Below are 20,239 nucleotides of genomic sequence, written 5' to 3'. Positions count from 1 at the left end.
GATGATTTTATACTTTTCCTACCAATTATAATTTGTGAAATGATACCACTGAAGCACCTTATTCTTTCAAAAGAGTTCTCAAGGATTTAAGGGGTTTTTTTGTTTTTGTTTTTTAATTTTGAAGTCTTGTTCCTAGCATAAGATGTTTGCTATTGGAAGATGGTTTTGAGTCCAATCTCGTATCACAGAAACTTAAATTATGGTAAACTGTGTTAAATCCAGGACTCAAAATGGACTAACCATTAATCAAGAAATATAAATAAATGGAGTAGGGTAAAACAGGTTGGTTTCAGCATTTTTATATGGACATGCTAAGAAATGCATCTTATAGAAGTTTCTTCTGCAGCTTCTCTAGGCTTTTTACCCTCTTGAAGTGGGAGAACCTTAAGGAATAGATGGGGATGGAAAAAATGACTAAAGGAAAACTGAGAATAGAAGATGTGGAAAGAATAATGAGGATGCTGATAATGGGTCATAGTTTCCACTGAGGATGCTGTGGGATACCAAAGTTTAGAGATCTTGAGTTTCTGGTTTTGTTTTTGGTTTTAATGTGGAAACCATTAGTTACAGCCCTTAAGCTGTGCCTGTGTTTGTTTGTGTGTGTTAATATTCACCAACTCTCTGTGGGGGTGAGGTTGTCAGTAATGAAGTTTTTATGCTTTCCATACTCCAGGTCCTGGCAAAACTGGCCTGTGGACTAAACAAGCCCAACCGCCAGACCCTGGTCTCACATAGGTCAGTCCCACAGCTCTTCAGCCAAATGCCTATTAACAAAATGTAAGTATTCAGGGAGTACCTCCAGTTTCACTCATATACTTTGTGAGGGCACTCTCTGGTTTTTTCTGTTCCTTATGAAAGACTGGAGCCAGGAAAAGTAGGTAGCCAGGAAAGTAGAAGGGAGATAACACAGGAGATTTTGAAAAACACAGAGACTTTTTTTCCTAATGAACCTTCAATTCTGTATTATCTGTGGAAGTTACTTAATCCTGAATTTTAAAAATGAACTGGTTTTTAGCTGTATATTTAATTTCCCTCTAGCCTTTTTATTCATGTCTGTTACTAAATAACAAAACAAATAGAGATTTTACTTCCTATTTTTCTTCTAATATGATATCAAGGTGTTTAGGGCTGCTGAACTGCTCCCAAACTAGGTATGAGAGAAAAAGCCAAATAAAATGAATAACTAGGCTGTGCATACCAATGTGGGTCCTTGGCAAGGGTGTATAATATCGTGGAAGGGACAAGATGTAACAGTTGAAAGCAACAGTGAAAGTGCTATCAAGGCTGTACATGAGTGAGGCACCTGGGTGGCTCAGTTGGTTAAGCGTCTGCCTTCGGCTCAGGTCATGATTCCAGCCCCACATCTAGCCCACATGGGGCTCCCTGCTCAGCTGGTGGGGGGGCTGCTTCTCCCTCTCCCTCTGCCAGTCCCCCCTCCCCCGGCTTGTACTCTCTGGCTCTATTACTGTCAAATAAATAAAATCTTAAAAAAAAAAAAGACTGTACATGAGTAGTTGCTAAATGAGTTGTATGGGTAGTTATCAGAGTTCATAGAAGAGAAATCTGAGGATTTATGAAAAAGACATGAGATTTTGTTTTGTCAGATGAGAATTGATGAGCAATTCTGATTTCAATAATGTTTTGAACACAAAGAGGGGGAAAGTATAAGGTATTTTCAGTGAGCTGGGACATAAACTAGTTTAACTGGACCAAAATGAAGAAGATATGTGCTAGAAATAGGACTGAAAAGGTAGGTTGATGACAGATTATAGGAAGCCTCAAGGGCCAAGCTTAAGAATTATTATTATATTCTTTTTTTTTTTTTTAAGATTTTATTTATTTGACAGAAAGAGAGCACAAGCAGGGGGAGCGGCAGGCAGAGGGAGAAGCAGGCCTCCCCACTGAGCAGAGAGCCCAACTCCGGGCTTGATCCCAGGACCCTGGGATCAGGACCTGAGCCAAAGGCAGATGCTTAACTGGCTGAGCCACCCAGGTGCCCCTGGGGTTAGAATTTTAATCCCTCAATGGGACAGTAGATCCTGTACAATTGAAAGTTTTATATACAGTTGACTTGAAAACTAATCAATGACTTTATTTTTTTTTTTTTAAGATTTATTTTTATTTATTTATTTGACAGAGAGAGACACAGTGAGAGAGGGAACACAAGCAGGGGGAGTGGGAGAGGGAGAAGCAGGCTTCCCGTCGAGCAGGGAGCCCGATGCGGGGCTCGATCCCAGGACCCTGGGATCATGACGTGAGCCGAAGGCAGATGCTTAACGACTGAGCCACCCAGGTGCCCCTAATCAATGACTTTAACCTTTTGTTTATGCTATTGTTAATCTTCCCAGGTCCTAACTCCCAGAGTATTTGAATTTCCAGAATCATTCAGTCTTATACTAGAAAATTAATAGTTTACAGGACTGACCAATATATGCTCTCATTTTCCCTGAATCCTCTGGAGAGCTATTTACACAAGCAAAATTTCTTATGTCTGCTGCTAACCAGATATTTATGATGTGACCTATAAATTCTTTATCTCTTTTGTTAGCCGTAATCTTGGAGGAAAGCTAGGTGCCTCTGTCATTGAAATCCTGGGGGTGGAATACATGGGTGAACTGACTCAGTTCACTGAATCCCAGCTTCAGAGTCATTTTGGGGAGAAGAATGGGTAAGTGATTCCTAATACTTTTCAATCATAACCTTTATGGAGATGCTAAATTCAAATATGGACAAAAGCATCCAGTAAAATTTAGACCTATCTTTAAGTTAACATTTGTTCCTCGAGGTAATATCATTGGTCCTTTTGCTTTAAAATATTAAATCACTGTGGCCTGTCAGTCTAGAGTAGTTTTTCATTTACCTAAATAGGTTGATAGGCTTGGGTATATACATCATTTTTGTGTGCTAAAATGCTGATAATTCCCTTAAAATCTTTGTAAGTAAGTACCAAAAAACTTGGGGATATGAATCAGTGGTTTGCTTGACACTTTTCCAAAAATACAAATGATGACTTGACTTTAAAAAGCATAACCAAGTGTTCCTCTCCTTGGCAATATATTGCACTAGAATTCTTTGGGAAGGGCAGGGATTCTGTCAGAGGTGAAGTATACTTAATTTTGGACATATTTTTCCTTTTCCATGAAGGAGATAAAAGGGTAGCGCAATGTAGGTATTTTATTTTAACAAAAATAAGCGTTTACTTTCACCTTAAAGTTTTTTTGCTGCTTTTATTAGATCTTGGCTATATGCCATGTGCCGTGGGATTGAACATGATCCAGTTAAACCCAGGAAACTACCTAAATCCATTGGCTGTGGCAAGAACTTCCCAGGAATGACGGCCCTGGCTACTCGCGAACAGGTAGGCAGGCATTCTTGACGAGAACATTGTTTCTTACAGGGGTTAGTGGGTAGGTTTTGATAACTGCAGAAAGTTTAATAAGTTAGATGGGACCTTTCGGTTGTAAAGTATGAAGGTCTTTTTTTGTGTGTGTTGAAAATGGAGCTTGATTTATTATTTTTTCCACCCAAAAAGAAATAAAATGGAACTAACTGAAGTTCGAAATGGAATTACTCAGTTTTTGAGTAGGTGGTAACTTGGAAGGCCTGGGATATTATGCCCCAAGTTTGTGTGTGTTCTTTTTTCTCAGAGCTGAAACATGCCTGAAGTTCACCTGATGGCATGCCAGCCAGAAAAGAAAATGAAAATCTTGAGCTAGGGCAGGTCAGAAAATTTCTATAATCTGGTGATCCCTTAGTTATGGGGGAGATTTTATTGTACACTTATATTTGTGGGAGAACTGAACAAATCCTCCATCTAGTACTATAACAAACCTAGAATTTTTAAATGAAAGATTAAAGTCTCAACACTTTTTTAGGTCCAATGGTGGCTTTTGCAATTAGCCCATGAACTAGAGGAGAGACTAACCAAGGACCGAAATGATGTAAGATTTTCTTTCTTTATTCTTGGGGTGAGCTTTGGGATTTAATTACCAGTTGTTAATTACCTGAAAGAGGAGTAGAGACAAAGATACAAAAAGATACCAGATTAGGAAATTTTTTTTTAATATATATATTTTTTAATTTGACAGAGACACAGCGAGAGAGGGAACACAAGCAAGGGGAGTGGGAGAGGAAGAAGCAGGCTTCCCGCGGAGCAGGGAGCCCGATGTGGGGCTCGATCCCAGGACACTGGGATCATGACCTGAGCTGAAGGCAGATGCGTAATGACTGAGCCACCCAGGCGCCCCTAGAGTAGGAAATTTTAAGAAATCTTTTATCTTCTTCCATAGAACTCCCATAAAACTCAACATGATCTTTGAAAGCCTAGAACTGTGAACATATGACTACCTCATCCCCCTCATTACTATTTGCCTCTACTCTTTTGTATATTTCTTATCTAACCCCCCCTGCAATCTGATGAAGATCCAGTGGATCTTCATCAGAATACAGAGCCATTAAAAAGGGCATTCAGGGATTAGACTGTAAATTATTGCAACTTAAATATAGTCCAAGTGACAGAAAATTACTGGCAGTTTTAGAGAGAGAGTATAAAGTCAAAGATTTGACATCTGATGATTAGTTTATCCTTTCCTTAAGAAAAAAAAATAGCTTTATTGGGGTGCCTGGGTGGCTCATTCAGTTAAGCATCTGCGTTCGGCTCAGGTCATGATCCTGGGGTCCTGGGATCGAGCCCCTTCTCCCTCTCCATCTCTCTCGTTCTCTCTCTCAAATAAGTAAATTTTTAAAAAAATCTTTAAAAATAGCTTTATTGGTATATATTTTACATACCATAAAATTCACCCATTTACAGTATACAGCTAGTAGTTTGAACTTAGTATATTCCAGAATTGTTTCAACCATTCCACAATCAAGAACATTTTCATCACCCAGAAAAGAAATCCTATACCCATTAGCAGTTACCCCGTTCTAGGCAACCACTAGTGTGCTTTGTCTTCATAGACTTACTATTCTGGACATTCCGTGTAAGTGGACTAAGGCAATATGTGGCCTTTTGGCTGGCTTCAGATCTTTTGGTTAACGTAATAGTTTCAAGACTCACTCATATTGTAACATGTATCAGTATCTTTTTTCCTTTTATGAATGAATAATATTCTCTTGTATGGATATGCCATAGTTTGTTTATCCATTCATCAGTGAATGGATATTTGAGTTGTTTCCACTTTTTGGCTATTATGAACAGTGTTGCTATGAACATCCATGTACAGATATTTGTGTAGACATGTTTCCTTTCTCTTGGGTATGTGCCTAGGATTAGAATTGCTGGTTCACATGGTAACTATATTTAGCATTTTGAAGAACTACCAGACTGTTGCTGTACTATGTTACATTCCCAGCAATGTAAAAAGGGTTTAATTTCACTATATCCTTGTTACTGCCTTTTTCTTATTTTAGCATACTAGTGGATATGGTTTTCAGGTGCTTATTGGCCATTTTCTTATCTTCTTTGAAGAAATTTGTCAAGATCCTTTGCCCATTTTTAAAGTGGTTTATTTGTGTCTTCATCATTGAGTTTTTAGAGTTCTCTTTATATTCTGGGTGTAAGTCCCTTGTCAGACAAATCATTTGCAAATATTTTCTCCCATTCTGAGGGTTTTTTCACTTTCCTGATGGTATTGTTTGGTATGTTCTCTTGTGTTTCCTCATCTAGGAGTCCTACAAGTCAACTGTACACTGTCAGAAATCATCCACAACTACCTGTTTGCCCCTTGTTAGCTGAATTGGTGGTGGTGAATGTTTGTTCTTTGGTGGGCCACATAAAGAGGGAGAGGATCCCAGTTGTTATGGGCCTACTTGCCTTTGCTCACTAGGTGTCGCTCTGTTCTCATTTATCTTTATAAGGCTTCATAAGGCTTTAAAAGCCTTAAAGTGGGGCTTTTCCTCCCACTTTGTATCTAATGCAACACAGTAGGGATCCCTGGAAATTTATCTATCTTTAAGCTTAAAAGGACTTTATGCCAAAAGTAATTCTGGACGTATAAGATCCTTGTCATATCACTGTTTAAAGTATTAATTAAGAGTGATTATTTCCAAACCATTCTGTCACCCTGGTTCTTAATTTCCTCTCACACGAGTTCAGTATATAAAATCCAGATGCTCACAAGAACTTTAGTTCTGGTCTCAATCCTTTTATACCCACAGAATGACAGGGTGGCCACCCAGTTGGCTGTGAGCATTCATATACAAGGAGACAAACGTCTCAGCAGCGTGCGCCGCTGCTGTGCCCTTACCCGCTATGATGCTCACAAGATGAGCCATGACGCGTTTGCGGTCATCAGGAACTGTAACACCTCAGGAATCAAAACTGACTGGTGAGTTGAATTCTAGCTTGTCTTCTTAGAAGACACTTGTACCCTGACTTGGTCTAAAATTCGTGGGTATATAGCTTTCCAGCTGGGGTAGGTTCCTGGTGACTCTTGCTAGTAGGACCTATCCCAGAGAGGAATGGCAGAACACAACAGAAACACCAGAAATAAGGCAGCTCAACTACAGCTTCTGTGCCGACATTTGGTGCATTCCAGTTCTGAGGGGTGGGTTTCAGACGCAAAGTAAACCAATATTATCCCTACCTTTGCTGCAATCAGAGGGAACAACCAATTGCATGTGTGAGTATGGAACTCAAGTTTCAAGGATACACTTGGGAACTTCTCTCTCAACACTTGATTGTTCTATCTTAAAACTATCTTCCTTGATAATGAAAGCGACCTGTATTTATTGATAATCTCAATCTAACATCCCAACTCAATTACAAGCTCCACTGGCATAATACCGAATGTCATATTAAATTTCACTTCATTTGGTAATGAAAAATAACCAAATATATCATTGGAATGTGTTTATTTATTGCTCAGATATTAATGATTTTCAGTATTGGAATCCTTTATTTAACATAGCCTGTTACATTGAAAAAAGTATTCCTAATTCACAATGGAAATATAATTATGTGAGAAACATAAATTGGTTGTTTACTTATAGATCTATACTGAAGATTATAAAAAATAAAATTTAACCTGAAACTAATGTGACATTGTGTCAACTACAAATAAATAAATAAATATTCATTGAACACCTAAGTTATTGCTTATCTAACTCTGTGGGTACTACTGTATGTGCAGACCTACAATATGATGGGGTCTCTAAAGCTGGAATCTTTGTTCTTTGTGTGGAATAGTTTATTTAACTTTTACTTCCTGGTATATGTGTTTATTTTCAAATATTGAACAGTTTCATTGAACTAAAAGATAAATATGATACTGTGTTCATATGAAACCTTATAAATTGACAGACTCTAATAATTTATCGGGAATGTGAAATCTGTTGACAGGGAAGCATCAAAATGATCTGATTATAAGAGTGTCCAAAAGCATGAAACCAGGGGATAGTGAGATACTGTCATAACAGTTTTAAAACGGCATTTACTCTTTACCTTATCGAGAGACTAATCTGTATATAAAAGCATGTTTTATCGTCTGAAATTCAACTCATGTGAAAATTATTTGAGTAATTAGACATGGCAGGAATTTCTTGAAATGTTTCTGAGACTAGGTTAGGTAATTCCAGTTGTGCGATTTCATTCTCTAGAAATTCGAGTTGCAAGTCTGTCAGAATGAGGGTTATAATGGTGGTGCCCTCTTTAAAAACAGAATGGGTAACAGGATTTTTTCAAGAGAATTCCCAATCTAAATATTCTAAAGCTTTTTTGTTGCCCTGACTAAAATTTCTTGCCTCAATCCTAAATTATAACTGCTCTTATGTATCTTCTGATATACCTTATGATACCTAGCTGTCAGGGGATCCATTTTGTATATGTCTGACGTGGTTAGGTGTTCACCAAGTCAGCAGTTCTCAAGATGTGGTCCTAAGCCAGCAATATCAGCATCACCTAGGAACTTGTTAGGAAGGCATATTCTCTGCGTATTCCAGGTCTACTGAATCTGTACTAATCTGATGCCCTAATATTTAAGAACACTGCAGTAATAGTTTCCTCTTGTGGCAGAATCATAATTCCAGTCATTTACAAACTGCGTATGTGACCTAGTGCTAATCTTGTTCCTTTACTTTCTATATAGGTCCCCTCCCCTCAAAATGCTCTTCCTCTGTGCTACCAAATTCTCCGCCCCTGCCCCTTCATCTTGCACAGACATCACCACCTTCTTGAGCAATGACCCAAGTTCTCTGCCAAAGGTGCCAGTTACCAGTCCAGAAGCTAAGACCCAGGGATGTGGCCCAGCAGTGACAGCCACTAAGAGAGCAACCACTTCTCTGGAATCATTCTTCCAAAAAGCTGCAGAAAAGCAGAAAGTCAAAGAAGCTTCACTGTCATCTCTTACTGCCACTACCCAGGCCCCCATGAGCAATTCACCATCCAAGCCCTCCTTACCTTTCCAAACCAGTCGTACTATGGGAACTGAGCCCTTCTTTAAGCTGAAGAATCTACTTCTAAAACAGAAACAGCTTAATAATCCTTCAGTTTTCTTCACTCCACAAAATCCACAGTCCAGCCGTAAAGAGTTAACAAACTGTCTTCCAGCAGAGTATCCAGACTGCACCCCTGTCTGTCAAGCAGCGTTGAAGCCAGGATCCTCTAAAACAACTCCTACAGAGATGGATTTGGCCCAGAACAGCCCAAGCAGGCTTGCTTCTTTAACTTCCAGCTCTGCTCTGGAGGTGGCTCAGAAATCAACTACTACCCCAAGTCCTATGGCAGCTGAGGACCAAGTGCCCTGTGAGAAGTGTGGCTCTCTGGTACCTGTCTGGGAGATGCCAGAACATATGGACTATCATTTTGCACTGGAGTTGCAAAAATCCTTTTTGCAGCCCCACTCCTCAAACTCACAGGCTGTTCCTGCCGGTTCTCCTCAAAGCAAAAGAAATCCCAAGAGCCCTTCAGCCTCCAGTAATAAACGCCCTAGGCCTGAGGGCATGCGGACATTGGAATCATTTTTTAAGCCATTAACACACTAGTGCTGCCCTCAGGCTTGCTGCAGGGTTTTAATATTTTACCTGTAAACTAGGAGATGGAAATATGCTCACTTCGCAAGGAAATCTGTAATTTTATGAAATTTTTAGTAAGAGAAATAATCCAGTTAGATGCGGAGTTAAAACTCCCATCTCTTCACATGCATGGATCCCAATTCCATTGCTGACAGAGATGTAAAAACTAATTTATCTTGCAGATATCACTGCTTTGAGTTTTTAATTATCAGAGTTTAGGGAGGCAGCGTCAGAATACAAATGTGTGGGCCTCGAAGCCTGGGAGAGGCACTTTCCTTATCTGTACAACTGATAAACCTTACAGATTATGGGAGATTGAGGACAGTGTATTTAAAGTACGTGGCTTAAAGATGGCACAAAATAGGAACTGAGAAAAAAACGTTTTTTTAAAAAATTTTCCCCAAGCTCTGTGACGGGGGCAGTTCAGATAATGCTTTGACCAAAATGTGAGGTTTGAGAACATGAGGTGAAGACCTGAAACCCTAAAGTGATAACTAGTTTAGGGTAGGGCTCTGTACACAGAAGCTGCTCAATAAATACTGCATTTCATACAAGTAAATCCTGTTATGGCCACAGTTTTAGCCACTGGCCCTTCTACCTCTTGCATTTGGTCTAGTGTAGAATGAGATTGTTAATGGACCAGTTCAGGAACTCTGTTTAGATTGGGTAAGTCATGCTCAGAACTAGATCATCTCTAGAATCTTCCTAGGCTGAGTGTGATTTTGAGGAACAGGAGCATCAGGGTCATCAGGGAACTTGTTAGAAATTGTCTCAGCCTTGGGGCGCCTGGGTGGCTCAGTTGTTAGGCGTCTGCCTTCGGCTCCGGTCACGATCCCAGGGTCCTGGGAGCGAGCCCCACATTGGGCTCCTGTTCAGCCGGAAGCCTGCTTCTCCCTCTCCCACTCCCCTGCTTGTGTTCCCTCTCTCGCTGTCTCTGTCAAATAATAAAATCTTAAAAAAAAAAAAGAAAAGAAAAGAAATTGTCTCAGCCTTACCCCCATTCCTACTGAATCAGAATCTGTATATTAACAGGATTCTCCAGGGTGTTTGAGAAATACTGATCTAGAAGATGGCGTGGCCAGCCAGGTTTGTAGAGGGCAATGACATTTCCTTAAACCCTAAAGTACAAACTTAAGAGGTAGGGCTTGGCTTTCAGGGTCACTGGCATGTTCCTGTCTTCCCTTCTGATGTTTGAATATTTACCTTAGGGTTTATTGTAGCTTTCTGCACTTATCTGTGTTTATAGTACTGTATTCTTAATCTGCATTCTTCTATGTGGAAAATCAGCTTTTTTGATATGGGAAACCTTGTGTTACACAGAGAACCCAACTGAAGATGAACTGAACTAGGTGGTGTTGGGTGAAGTGAGTAGGAAGAATGGTGTACGTATCCCTCCTCTCATACATAATACACAAACGAACTGCTTTTCAAACTTATTTATAAATTGGGGGGGGTCTGTATTTAGTTTGAAGAAGGGGGCAGCATTTGAAAAACGCTGAGTATAGCAGAAAATTACTTCTTCCTTCAAAAATATTTTCCTCTTGTAGCAGTTGAATACTGTGTACATGGCCCTTTCCTAATAGATTTGTAGTTTCTTGAGGGCAAGAATTCTTCACAGTGCCTTGTACATAATAGGTGCTTGAGATTCACTGGATGAAACATACGTAGTAAATAATTTTAGATGATTACTGGAACTGGGAGTAAAAATGTACATGCCACTGGTGTGGTGGGGGGGGCTGCTTTACACATCTTTTTATCCTCCTAAATGTTCCATTAATGTAGCAAGGTATAGCTCACAGGTTCCTGAAGATGTCTTACTAAATACTGGTATCACGGGACACCTGGGTGGCTCAGTCGGTAAAAGCGCCTGCCTTCGGCTCAGGTCATGATCCCTCGGTCCCGGGATCGAGTCCCACCTGCTTCTCCCTCTGCCTGCCCCCCCCCCCCCGCTTGTGTGTGCGTGCTCTCTCTCTCTGACAAATAAATGAATAAAATCTTTAAAAAAGTAAGTACTGAGATCATTTTCTGAAATTTCCTTTCTTAATCCAGTGAAAAGTAAAAAAAAAAACAAACCCTAAAATGAAGCAATACTCTCCTTCGGGTACTATACAGATTAAGTGGAACAAATTTTGAACACTTTGATTGGAAAGAGTCATATAGAAAAGCAATGTGGTAGGAACTCTGGTTTCATTGGACTTCTAGAGGCCAAGACGGGGGGAATGGGTAACTAGTCACGACCATACCAGCAGCACACCTTCTGTTTTCTTGGAAATGCCAACCCTGCCCCAGCATACTGACAATTAGCCTGTGGAGGGGACAGCAGACAGACATGCAAAAGTCAGTGTTGGGTGAAAGCTATAGTACGTTTTTGCTGAATACAACCTACTCTCAGAGCTGTTTATCAGCAACTGCACAGAAGGAAGTAAATAGCTCTTAGTCCCCAACGCAGGAGGAAGAGGAAGTTCTTCAACCACAGGCTTCTTACGGTAGCAAGTTAAGCCAGTGATATCTTTTAAAAACAGCAGAGCTTGAATAGTTAGGGAAGCTATTACTTTAATACCCTGGAGATGGGGGCGCCTGGGTGGCTCAGTCGGTTCAGCTTCCCACTCTTGATTTTAGCTCACGTCATGATCTTGGGGTCTTGAGATCAAGCCCTGTGTCAGGCCCAGCTTGGGAGATTTTCTCTCTCTCTGTCCACCCCCCCACCCAACACCAACCCGGCTGCTCGCTGGCACGCACTCTCCCTCTTAAAAACAAACAAACAAAAAACCCTGTAGACAGAATGCCTCATGGGACCTTGGGCCACATTTATCATCAAATTTCTTTCGTAAGGATCAGTACTCAAAACGCAGTCCCATAAAACATGACAGGTACTCTGAACACAGAAACAGGAAGAAAGGACTAAGGTTTCGCTGGGTGGCCCTCAGAGCTCCAAGAAGCCAGTTTAGGCTACATAAACTTCACTTCAGGCTATTTTGCATTGCTAGGGAAAGTCTGAGGGCCAGATTGCCAAGACTCTAAGATCCATTCTTCATTAAGTAGCTGGCACGCTAATCTCCAAATCTCTGACAGGCACAGGAGCGGTCTCCTCACCACTGTGACCACAGCAGGGGGCGTGGTTACCTATCTCAGCTGAAAAGGCGGCAGTTTCACTTTCTATTCTACTCACTTGAGAACTATGCAAATAGGCCAGAATAGCCAGGTCACAATACCAGAACACTGATCGCATGGGAGGGAGAGGAAAGGAAGAATGGTGAATGAGACACCAGATGGGTTCCTTCCCCATTCAGGGCTCAGCAGTGTTAGGGTTTCACTTGTCTGATCCTGAAGAGGAATCTAGCTCTGGAAGCTGAGCCCATATCTTAAGCATAAGCACAGTGTATTCAATAAAACATTTTTTATTCTGTACAATATATATGTGTGTATTTAAATATATATATATGTATATATATGTGTGTGTGTGTGTATATATGTGTGTGTGTGTGTGTATATATATATATATACACACACACACACACATATATGCAGAGAAACCTGAACCAACAAATCCCTGAGTCCGGGGAACCCAGGACATTAACAAAGGGAAAGGAGGGAGTCCATGCCCTAAAAGAGTAGGAAATATGGCAACATCTTTCCCTTTCCTCCAGGTTCCCTGCAACAGAGGGAGGACTTACATGGGAGCAGGAAGGGGGGGGAAAGGGTGGCAGGATGAGGAGCTGTGGGTCAGGTCCCCAGTCACTTGTCTGGGAAAGTAAAACACTGTTTGATCCAGCATTAAAACCAACAAATCACTGCAGAGGAGGGGACAAGACTGACTGACATGCAGCTGACCTTCGGTATGCCAAACCTGAGCTTGGCAGCCCCACGCCTGGGCCAGCACGACAAATAGCACCTGTGGGGCCTATGAGCAGAGAAATGGGAAATGGCCCTTGAGTGAAGAGGGGAAAGGAGACAAAGCTGAGGAACAGACCTCATGTCTCAGCACAAGGTGGGAGCTCTGTCCCTGTGCCATTTCTTCAGATCCTGGGCCACCAGATGGCCAGGAGCAAATGTCTTTTGTCCACAGTCAAGTAGAGATGGGCAACTTACATGGCCTTGAGAAGAGGTATAGAAAAAGGAGTGCTTTCGAGGACCACCCCCAGTTGTTGTGACAATTCCTGAAGTGCAGGGACCACACCGGCGAATCATGCCCAGTCTCGACAGTGGGGCCAGGGTGGCGGTGGTCAGCTCCCTCCAGCAGACAGGCCATGGGGTTGCCAGGGCTGATGAGCCAACCAGGTGGGCACACAGCTGCTGAGCACTGCCCTGAATTCTCCTGTCTTCTCCCTCAGGACCGCCCCTCCCTGGCCACACCGAGCTTGGCACCTCTCCAGAAAGGTGGCAGGGAGCATGGGGCAGAGAGCACCGGTCTCTCCCTTGCCTATTAACACACAGAGCCGCCAACAGTGGGCAGCATGGCCAGAAGTCACCTCATGTATTGTAGGGACAGCAATGGAGCTGTGCCTGCCTGGAGGAGTTCAGAAGCCCATGTTGGCCTGGGCCTCTCCTGCTGCAATGGCTTGTACATCGGTGACATGGCCGATGCCCTTGGTGACACCCTCCCGGAACAGCAGCTTGGCGCCCACCTTCAGGTACTCTGGGTGTTTCAGGAAGCGGAAACGTACCACCGCCTTCTCCCCTGTCCGCAGCTTGTCCTGCAGCAGATACGCCGTCACTCGTCCTGGACAGTGCCTCCCGGCCCATTCTCTACCAGCCGTGGCTCTCCACCCTCAGGGGCCTATCAGGCTTCTACCCACCCAGAGTGGGGCTCTGTCCCCTTTGTGGGATCAGGGAGTTCTCTGTGAGTCTGGGGCCAGGCCTCCTTCCTTTCTGGAGGCAGAAGAATTCTAACTTTTCCCTGGAAAAACGGCATGGCTGGGTCCCTCTCACCTTGGCATGGATCTTTTCCACCACTGCTGTCTGACGTACGTTGCCCACGTGTACGGTCACCTGGAAGCCTCGCCGGAACGTGGTGGCATGGAACAGTAGGACTATCTCTGCCTCGAACACTGAGCAGATGGTGGGATTCATCTCGGGGCTCACCATCACCATGCCCTGCGGAGGCACAGCCCCCAGACCCAGGGCAGACCTTGCATTAGTCTCTCCCTCCCCCACCACCGTCACACCCCCTCCAGCTCCCGAACCTCTTCCTCTAGGACTTCGAACACAAAGACCTCAGAAGACAGTATTCAAACTCTCCACTTAGAACTCTTCCTCATCCCTGCCATGTCCTCTAATCCTTCTAATGCTTAGTATTTCTAGGCTCCTGGACGACAATGATCCATATTTAAGTATTCTCAGTATTCCAAGCCTTTTTCAGTCTATGTAACCACCTTCTTGGGTTAGAGACTATTTCCTTTGAGTTCCTCTGAAGCATCTTAGGAGCTTCTCATTCAAGCAGTCAGTCTCCCAGGCACTTCTCTTTGGGTTCCCTCTCCAACCCATCCTCCCACCTTACCTTGCGAAGAAGTGCACGGTCAAAGTCCCCGAGGGCCAACGTAGCAGCCTGACCAGCTCGCAGCACACGACAGGCAGAGCGGTTGCGCTGGATGCTGCACACTCTCAGCTCCAGGAAGCAGCCATCGTCCGTGGGGCCCACCACCAGCTGGTCCCCCTCACGGCAAATCCCACTGCGGCCCAGAGGGCAGGTGGCACGGTGTCAGTTTAGCACCCCCTCCCCTACAACCTGCTTCTCTGCGAGGGTCACCCAGAATGTTCTTTCCCTTCTAAGCTGACTCCCTCGGTTGGGGGGGGGGGGCAGGGGAGGAGGCCCCAGTTCAAGCTTCAGACTCTAACGGCTAATACCTAGAAAGGCCAGTAGTGACGGTGAGAGGTACCTGCAGCTTTGACACTAAACACACCCTCTGCTTTGAAAAAAGTCTTAAGGGATCTCTCATTTCCCTACGTGGAAATGATGTCAGGTGAATACAACTGGGGCTCAAGACCCACACTTCTCCCTCAGGAGCCTGGAGATTTCTAGTTAGCGGCAATACTATTTCTTCCCTCCTGAGTCAACAGACTAGCCTTCTCCAGCTCTTCTCATGGTGAAAGCCCAATCCGGAAACAAGCACGTCGCTTAGATGGGTCTGTACAACTCCAAGGTCTCCTTAAGGCCATGATGGAGTGTATGGGTATGTGAGGGCTGAAGGGGGTGGGGAGCAAGCAAAGCAACTCACCTGGAAAGTGTCCCTCCAACAACTGTCCCCACCTCCGGTACTGTGTAGATTTCGTCCACCTGAGGCCAAAGGAAACGCTATCAACAGCCAGCCAAGTAGGGCTGGCAAGTCCAAAATCTCGAAACAGGCTCAGGGCTCGGTCAGAATTAGTCCCTCCCAGTTCTCCAACTCACTGCCCGTTCAGGTGGCAAATTACCTGGAATTCCGTCAGCTGCTGCATGAGTTCCTCCTGCTCTTTGCTGTTGGTGAGTGGTGGCAAGATATTCAGAAAGACTTTAAGCAGGTCCAGACTCTCTCCAGACACGCTGGACAGCGTGAAGATAGGAGTGACGCTGTAGAGGGAGGCATGGAATGGACAGATGAGGAAGCTTCTAATAGGAAGCAGAGGCTAGAGCTCCCTGCATGCAATGGGGAGCTTCTAGGGCGGGGGTGGGGGGGGTGGGCAGGGGCACCTCTCTCCTATCTGCTGACCTTGTCAGGAGCTCTGAGTCCTTTCTCTGTGAGCCAGCCAAGGAATGTGGCTCACAAGGCTCATCCCGGAGCCCAAGGGAGACAGCGAATGCCTGGCATAGCACTTTGTCTCCTGCGTCCCAGGCACCAGCAAGCCTCCAGGCTGGCTAGCAGACTCCCTCCCACAATCCCAACCGGAAAAAACACAGAACTGAGCCAGAACTGGTCTTGTCCTGGGGTGGGACGCCACGCGGCAGCCTCCCCCGTGATCAGGGCTCTGGAGTGAGGAAGGCTTACTTGGGTGACTGGGCGAACTGCTGAGCCGCAGTGACAGCGTCATCCTCAGAGGTGACCAGCATGGGGACTTTGTGGCAGCCAGGCTGCTTGAGGACCCGCTCTAGTTGGCGTACTGTCCTCTCCACTGTGGTCTTGGCACACAGGTCCACCTTGCTGACCACGATGAAGAAGGGCACTTTCAGGGCCAAGGCCAGCCCCAGATGCTCCCTTGTGGTGCCAGCTGCCTCAGAGAAGGAAGGCGGGCAGCAGGAGAGGGGTGAGAATGTGGGAGGGCGCAGGGGGGACAGGAGAGTTCGTCTGACTCCCGGATTCGAGGAGATTCAGGGTAGGAGGGTCAGCACCCCCCACCAGCCCCGTCCCTGCCCCCCTGCCCCGTACCAATCCCAGTGTTAGCACTGACGAGCAGCAGGGCGCAGTCGGGGCAGTAGGAGGTGAGGCCGAAGATGGTAGTGTGCAGGTACTTGTGGTGGCCTGCCAGGTCGATGAACGTGATCATCTTGGAGCTGCTTTCACAGATCTCTTCTGCCGTCCGTGAGTCACTGTAATTCACCACCTGGCCCAGAGCCCAGGGCTCTCAGTGCCCCCTGTCAGCCTCCCCAACCCTTTAAGAGTCGCCAGGACCTAAACCAGTCACTGGGTGACCCTGCCTCCTACCCCTGAGCCCCATATCTGATTTAACTCAGCTGATTCCCCATTTGTTTTCTAAGGAGACAGAGCTTGTTCCCTGCCCTCAGGGTCTTCTACACTACTCCAAAAAGTCTGCCCTTGGGCTCTGTCCTCGGGCTCCGTCCTTCACCACTACCATCCCATCCTCAGAGTCTGGCCCCACTGGGTCCCGCTGATTGCATGCACCTCTCCCTTGCTGTTAAAGCCCAGGATCTCGAAGCTGATGCTGGAGGTTCGGCCAGACTGAATCTCATGCAGGTGGCGGAAAAGGTTGAGCCGAGCCCGGCCCCGCCCATTGTCCAGCTCTCCCTGGGTCAGGACTCCAAGCAGAGTCGACTTCCCTGAGTCCACATTGCCCAGGACGGCCACACGGAGGTCTAGGAACTGTGGATGAATTGCGAGAGGTAAGGGCTCCAATCCCTTACGTCTCTCCACGGATGGGTGAGTTAAGGGCAGTGACACTCCCTGGGGACCAAATAATGACCTGGACGCCCCCAGGTTCCCAGGCCAGTGACCCTCCTGGGGAGCAAGGGTGTGAGAGGTAAGGGAAGGGTGTATGCTCACCTGTTGGTTGTCAGGGACCTTTCGTACCAGCACTTCGGTAATCTTCCGGGGCATGTCGCTGTCATAATCCACTTCCCGCTCCCGGAGAACAGTGATATCTGCCCCGACCCTGTCAGAGCAAGGCCACGGCTGCCACATCTCACCTGTACTCTCCTGTCCCCCACCTTCCAACCTGGCTCTGGACCAAATGGCCTTTCAACACCTCCCAACACGCGACTTCGCTTCCTACCACCCTCCAGCCTATCCCACATCCTTTTAAACAAACAAATCTTAAATCAAGGAGCAAAAAAGCCTCGGTCCAATATGGAGGAACCCAGAACACTAGCCCTCCCCACTTCAGCCCTTTGTCAAGAGCAGGTAGCAGAAGGAAAGTCCCGCGTTGGCCCCTCAGGCCCAAGGTGACTGGGTATTCACAGGTCTGCTCCAGTTAGGTAAAGAGAATAGGGATTGGGAAGCATACTTCTCTGCCATCCGGTGCAGGGTCTTGAGGGATGCCCGCATCTCCTCCTCAGCCAGCCCCACCAGCAGCCCATTGTCCTCTACCCCAATCTGGTAGACAGCCTCACCGCGGCCCTCCTGGAGCCGCCACTTCATCTGTGTCACCAGGTGCTCAAAGCGGTACTGGGATGGATTCACCAGCTTCAGCTTAGGACAGGTGAGGTGTCATAAGAAAATCAAGTCAGAGATGCTCCTCCTAAACCCACATGCTCCCACCTGTCCTGCTGTAAGGACTAGGACCTTTCCTTCCCACTTAAAGCCCCTCATCCCTGGTCTCCTCAAACAGTGAGTCCCCCTCCAACAGAATGAGGTATAGAGCCTTTACCCTGAATCATATCCCTAAATTGCTATACATCATGGGGTTGGAAGGATCTCAGAAAAAATCACCCCATACCAGCAAGGACAACCTGCCCCTCCCCAGCCTAAGACTCACTTTATATTCGATGTTTCCATCTTCAGCCTGAAAAGAAACAGAAAGCAGTTTTGACACACGGTCCTGACCAACTTCTACTTCCCTCTGATTCCTGCTGGGGCCCAGGCAGCTAACTTGAGAGAGCAGGAACCTCAGTGGCACCTGCTTAGACACAAACCCTCTACTCACTCCCAATGGACCTCTCTGAAGGCCTCTAAGAATACAGTGAGTCACCCACGTGAGCCAGAAACAAAAACCTAGTCCCTCCTTTCTTTGATTACTGGTGGTATACTCTTCCTAGATGCAAGATCACCCCTTCCTTCTCCCTGGGGCCTCAAACTGTTGTTCCCAGAAGTCCAGATTTCCTGTGTTCAGGTTGCTGAGGTCATTCTCTGCCACTGGTCTGGGAGACACCATTTCCTTCCAGCCCACCCCTCTCAGCTGATGTCACCAAGCCTAAGAGGCTGCAAGAGGTTCTGGACCAGGGCCAAAGGGTGAGCTCAGCGCTGGTCACTATAAGCCTGATGAGAGACTAGCCCAGGTAAAATGAGGGGCAGGGCTCCAAAGTTGGGGCTGAGATGAAGAGAAGAAACTCGGGAAATGCAATAAAGGGGACAGACTCCACCAACCAGATTCACATGCCTCAGATGAGATGAAATCCTGAATCCACCCACACAACCTCCTCTACATCTTCCCTCTATCAGGTGACCCACCACAGAAGCAACCTGTTGCCTGAGCCTTCCCCTCTAGGGTGCAACAGGATAAGAGATTTGCTTCTTGTGCCTGTCCTGCATTTTGGCACTCCTCCTCCCTGGCCATTTTTCTTTTTTCCTTCCTGTCATCATTCCATCTCTTCAAGGCCCTCTGACTTCCAGGCTCTAACAGGTCTTCACCCACAATCTCTACCTCATGGAGTAAAAGGAGATCTTTTCCCATTAACAAAGACCTTCCTTTTTATCATTTTGCTAAAGGTGAAGAATTAGGATGGGTGGCTTCAGAAAAGTGGTACAAGGATGACGGTCTAGGCCAATGGTTCTCAAAGTGTGATCCCAGGACCAGTAGCATTAGCACTGCCTGGGAACTTGTAAGAAATGCGGAGTATCAGGCCCACCTCTGACCTACTGAATCAGAAACTCCAGGGGTGAGGCAGCAATCCGGGTGATTCTGATACATGCTAAAGTTTGATAACCACTGGCTTAGGCTCTTCCCCCTCGGTCCTCCTTTCCTAAGAGGGACAAAACAGCAGTTATTCTCTGCCTTAGGGATAGATGGGGCAGGAAGCCATCCCCACTTCCTCATAGGACAAAGGGCAAGAGGACTTAAGCCTGACTGTTGTCTGTTTTTATGTGTGTGTATATGTGTACTCAGGGACAGAGGCGGAACATATTGCTCTTTTCCCCAGTACTCCCCTCCTCCCCTGTGGAACAAGTTTAGAAAACTCTGCTGCCTTCTCATCCCAGGATGCAGTCTCCCTTCTGTTGCAGGAGAAGGATGAAGCCAGGGCATTCTACTTTGCTTTCTCCAAGGGGATGAAAGTGGGATACCCTTTCGCCACTCCTCCTCCTGAGGTTACTGGATCAGAATCCTCCTTCAGAAATCCTCCCTCCCCAATCTTCCTCCCTGGGGTCCTGACACCAGAAGGAAAGTCCTCCCAGGGGTCCTGGGACCGGAAGGAAGGGTTCTCCTCTCCCCACAGTGTTCTGACACCGGAAGGGGGTATCAATTCCCTCTGCTCCGCCTCCCTGGAGTCCCGGGACCGGAAAGAGTCCCGGTTTCCTCTCCTCACCCGCCACTTCTCATGGGGCTCACCTCGGGGGGCAAGTACGGAGGGTTGTTGGCTTTGCCCCCTCTGTTCCTTCCGTTCTTCTTTTTCCCCTTTGGGCCCCCGCAGCCGCTGCTGCCGCCGGCCCCCCTAGCCTTAAGGGTTCCGCCCACGGCCGGGCCCCCTCCGGGCCGGCAGCAGCCGCCGAACAGCTCCGATACCCGCGAGTCCATCCGCCGCTGCCACCAGCCCCCCGCCCGGCCCCTCCCCCCCACCGCCACCGCCGCCGCCGCCGCCGCCCCTACTGCCACCGCCGCGTCGGGCCAGCCAGAGGAGAGCGGGGTGGGGCCCTCCGCAGGCCAC

At 46.2% G+C, this 20,239-nt stretch overlaps 2 protein-coding genes across 4 annotated transcripts in view; one reads left to right on the top strand and one right to left on the bottom strand.

The window, feature by feature from the left end:
- The window catches only part of POLH (DNA polymerase eta), a 36,040-nt gene extending 25,019 nt beyond the window's left edge, over positions 1 to 11,021 (top strand). The window contains exons 6-11 of one of the 2 annotated variants that reach the window (XM_036123979.2): positions 674 to 777; positions 2,549 to 2,668; positions 3,235 to 3,358; positions 3,876 to 3,941; positions 6,160 to 6,329; positions 8,088 to 11,021. In XM_036123979.2, the coding sequence (XP_035979872.1) occupies positions 674 to 777; positions 2,549 to 2,668; positions 3,235 to 3,358; positions 3,876 to 3,941; positions 6,160 to 6,329; positions 8,088 to 8,982 (1,479 nt within the window). In that variant the 3' untranslated portion in view covers positions 8,983 to 11,021. The remainder of the gene's footprint in view (positions 1 to 673; positions 778 to 2,548; positions 2,669 to 3,234; positions 3,359 to 3,875; positions 3,942 to 6,159; positions 6,330 to 8,087) is intronic. The other variant, XM_036123980.2, reaches the window with a different exon arrangement.
- On the bottom strand, positions 6,839 to 20,124 carry GTPBP2 (GTP binding protein 2). 2 transcript variants are annotated; one of them, XM_036123984.2, is made up of 12 exons: positions 19,924 to 20,124; positions 18,136 to 18,162; positions 17,665 to 17,849; positions 17,205 to 17,313; positions 16,827 to 17,024; positions 16,353 to 16,527; positions 15,975 to 16,194; positions 15,424 to 15,559; positions 15,228 to 15,286; positions 14,510 to 14,681; positions 13,942 to 14,106; positions 6,839 to 13,706 (listed from the first exon to the last, which is right to left on the bottom strand). In XM_036123984.2, the coding sequence occupies exons 1-12, from the start codon at positions 20,107 to 20,109 to the stop codon at positions 13,530 to 13,532; spliced, it is 1,809 nt and encodes a 602-aa protein (XP_035979877.1). In that variant the 5' UTR covers positions 20,110 to 20,124; the 3' UTR covers positions 6,839 to 13,529. The 2 variants fall into 2 exon arrangements, with proteins under 2 accessions (XP_035979877.1, XP_035979879.1); XM_036123986.2 differs by lacking the exon at positions 16,827 to 17,024.
- Positions 20,125 to 20,239: the final 115 nt, after the last annotated feature.

The sequence above is a fragment of the Halichoerus grypus genome, chromosome 9, assembly GCF_964656455.1.
Source record: "Halichoerus grypus chromosome 9, mHalGry1.hap1.1, whole genome shotgun sequence".
NCBI classification, from domain to species: domain Eukaryota; kingdom Metazoa; phylum Chordata; class Mammalia; order Carnivora; family Phocidae; genus Halichoerus; species Halichoerus grypus.
Note: the sequence above shows the minus strand (reverse complement) of the source record. Positions and strands in the feature narration are given on the sequence as shown.

Excerpts from the sequence above, each read along its gene's own strand:
- GTPBP2 (XM_036123984.2), bottom strand. The coding sequence starts at position 20,109 with ATGGACTCGCGGGTATCGGAGCTGTTCGGCGGCTGCTGCCGGCCCGGA. Across the intron at positions 16,528-16,826 it reads GCTTTAACAGCAAGGGAGAG|GTGGTGAATTACAGTGACTC; the intron begins GTGCATGCAATC and ends GCTCTGGGCCAG. Across the intron at positions 15,287-15,423 it reads AGCAGCTGACGGAATTCCAG|GTGGACGAAATCTACACAGT; the intron begins GTAATTTGCCAC and ends CTTTGGCCTCAG.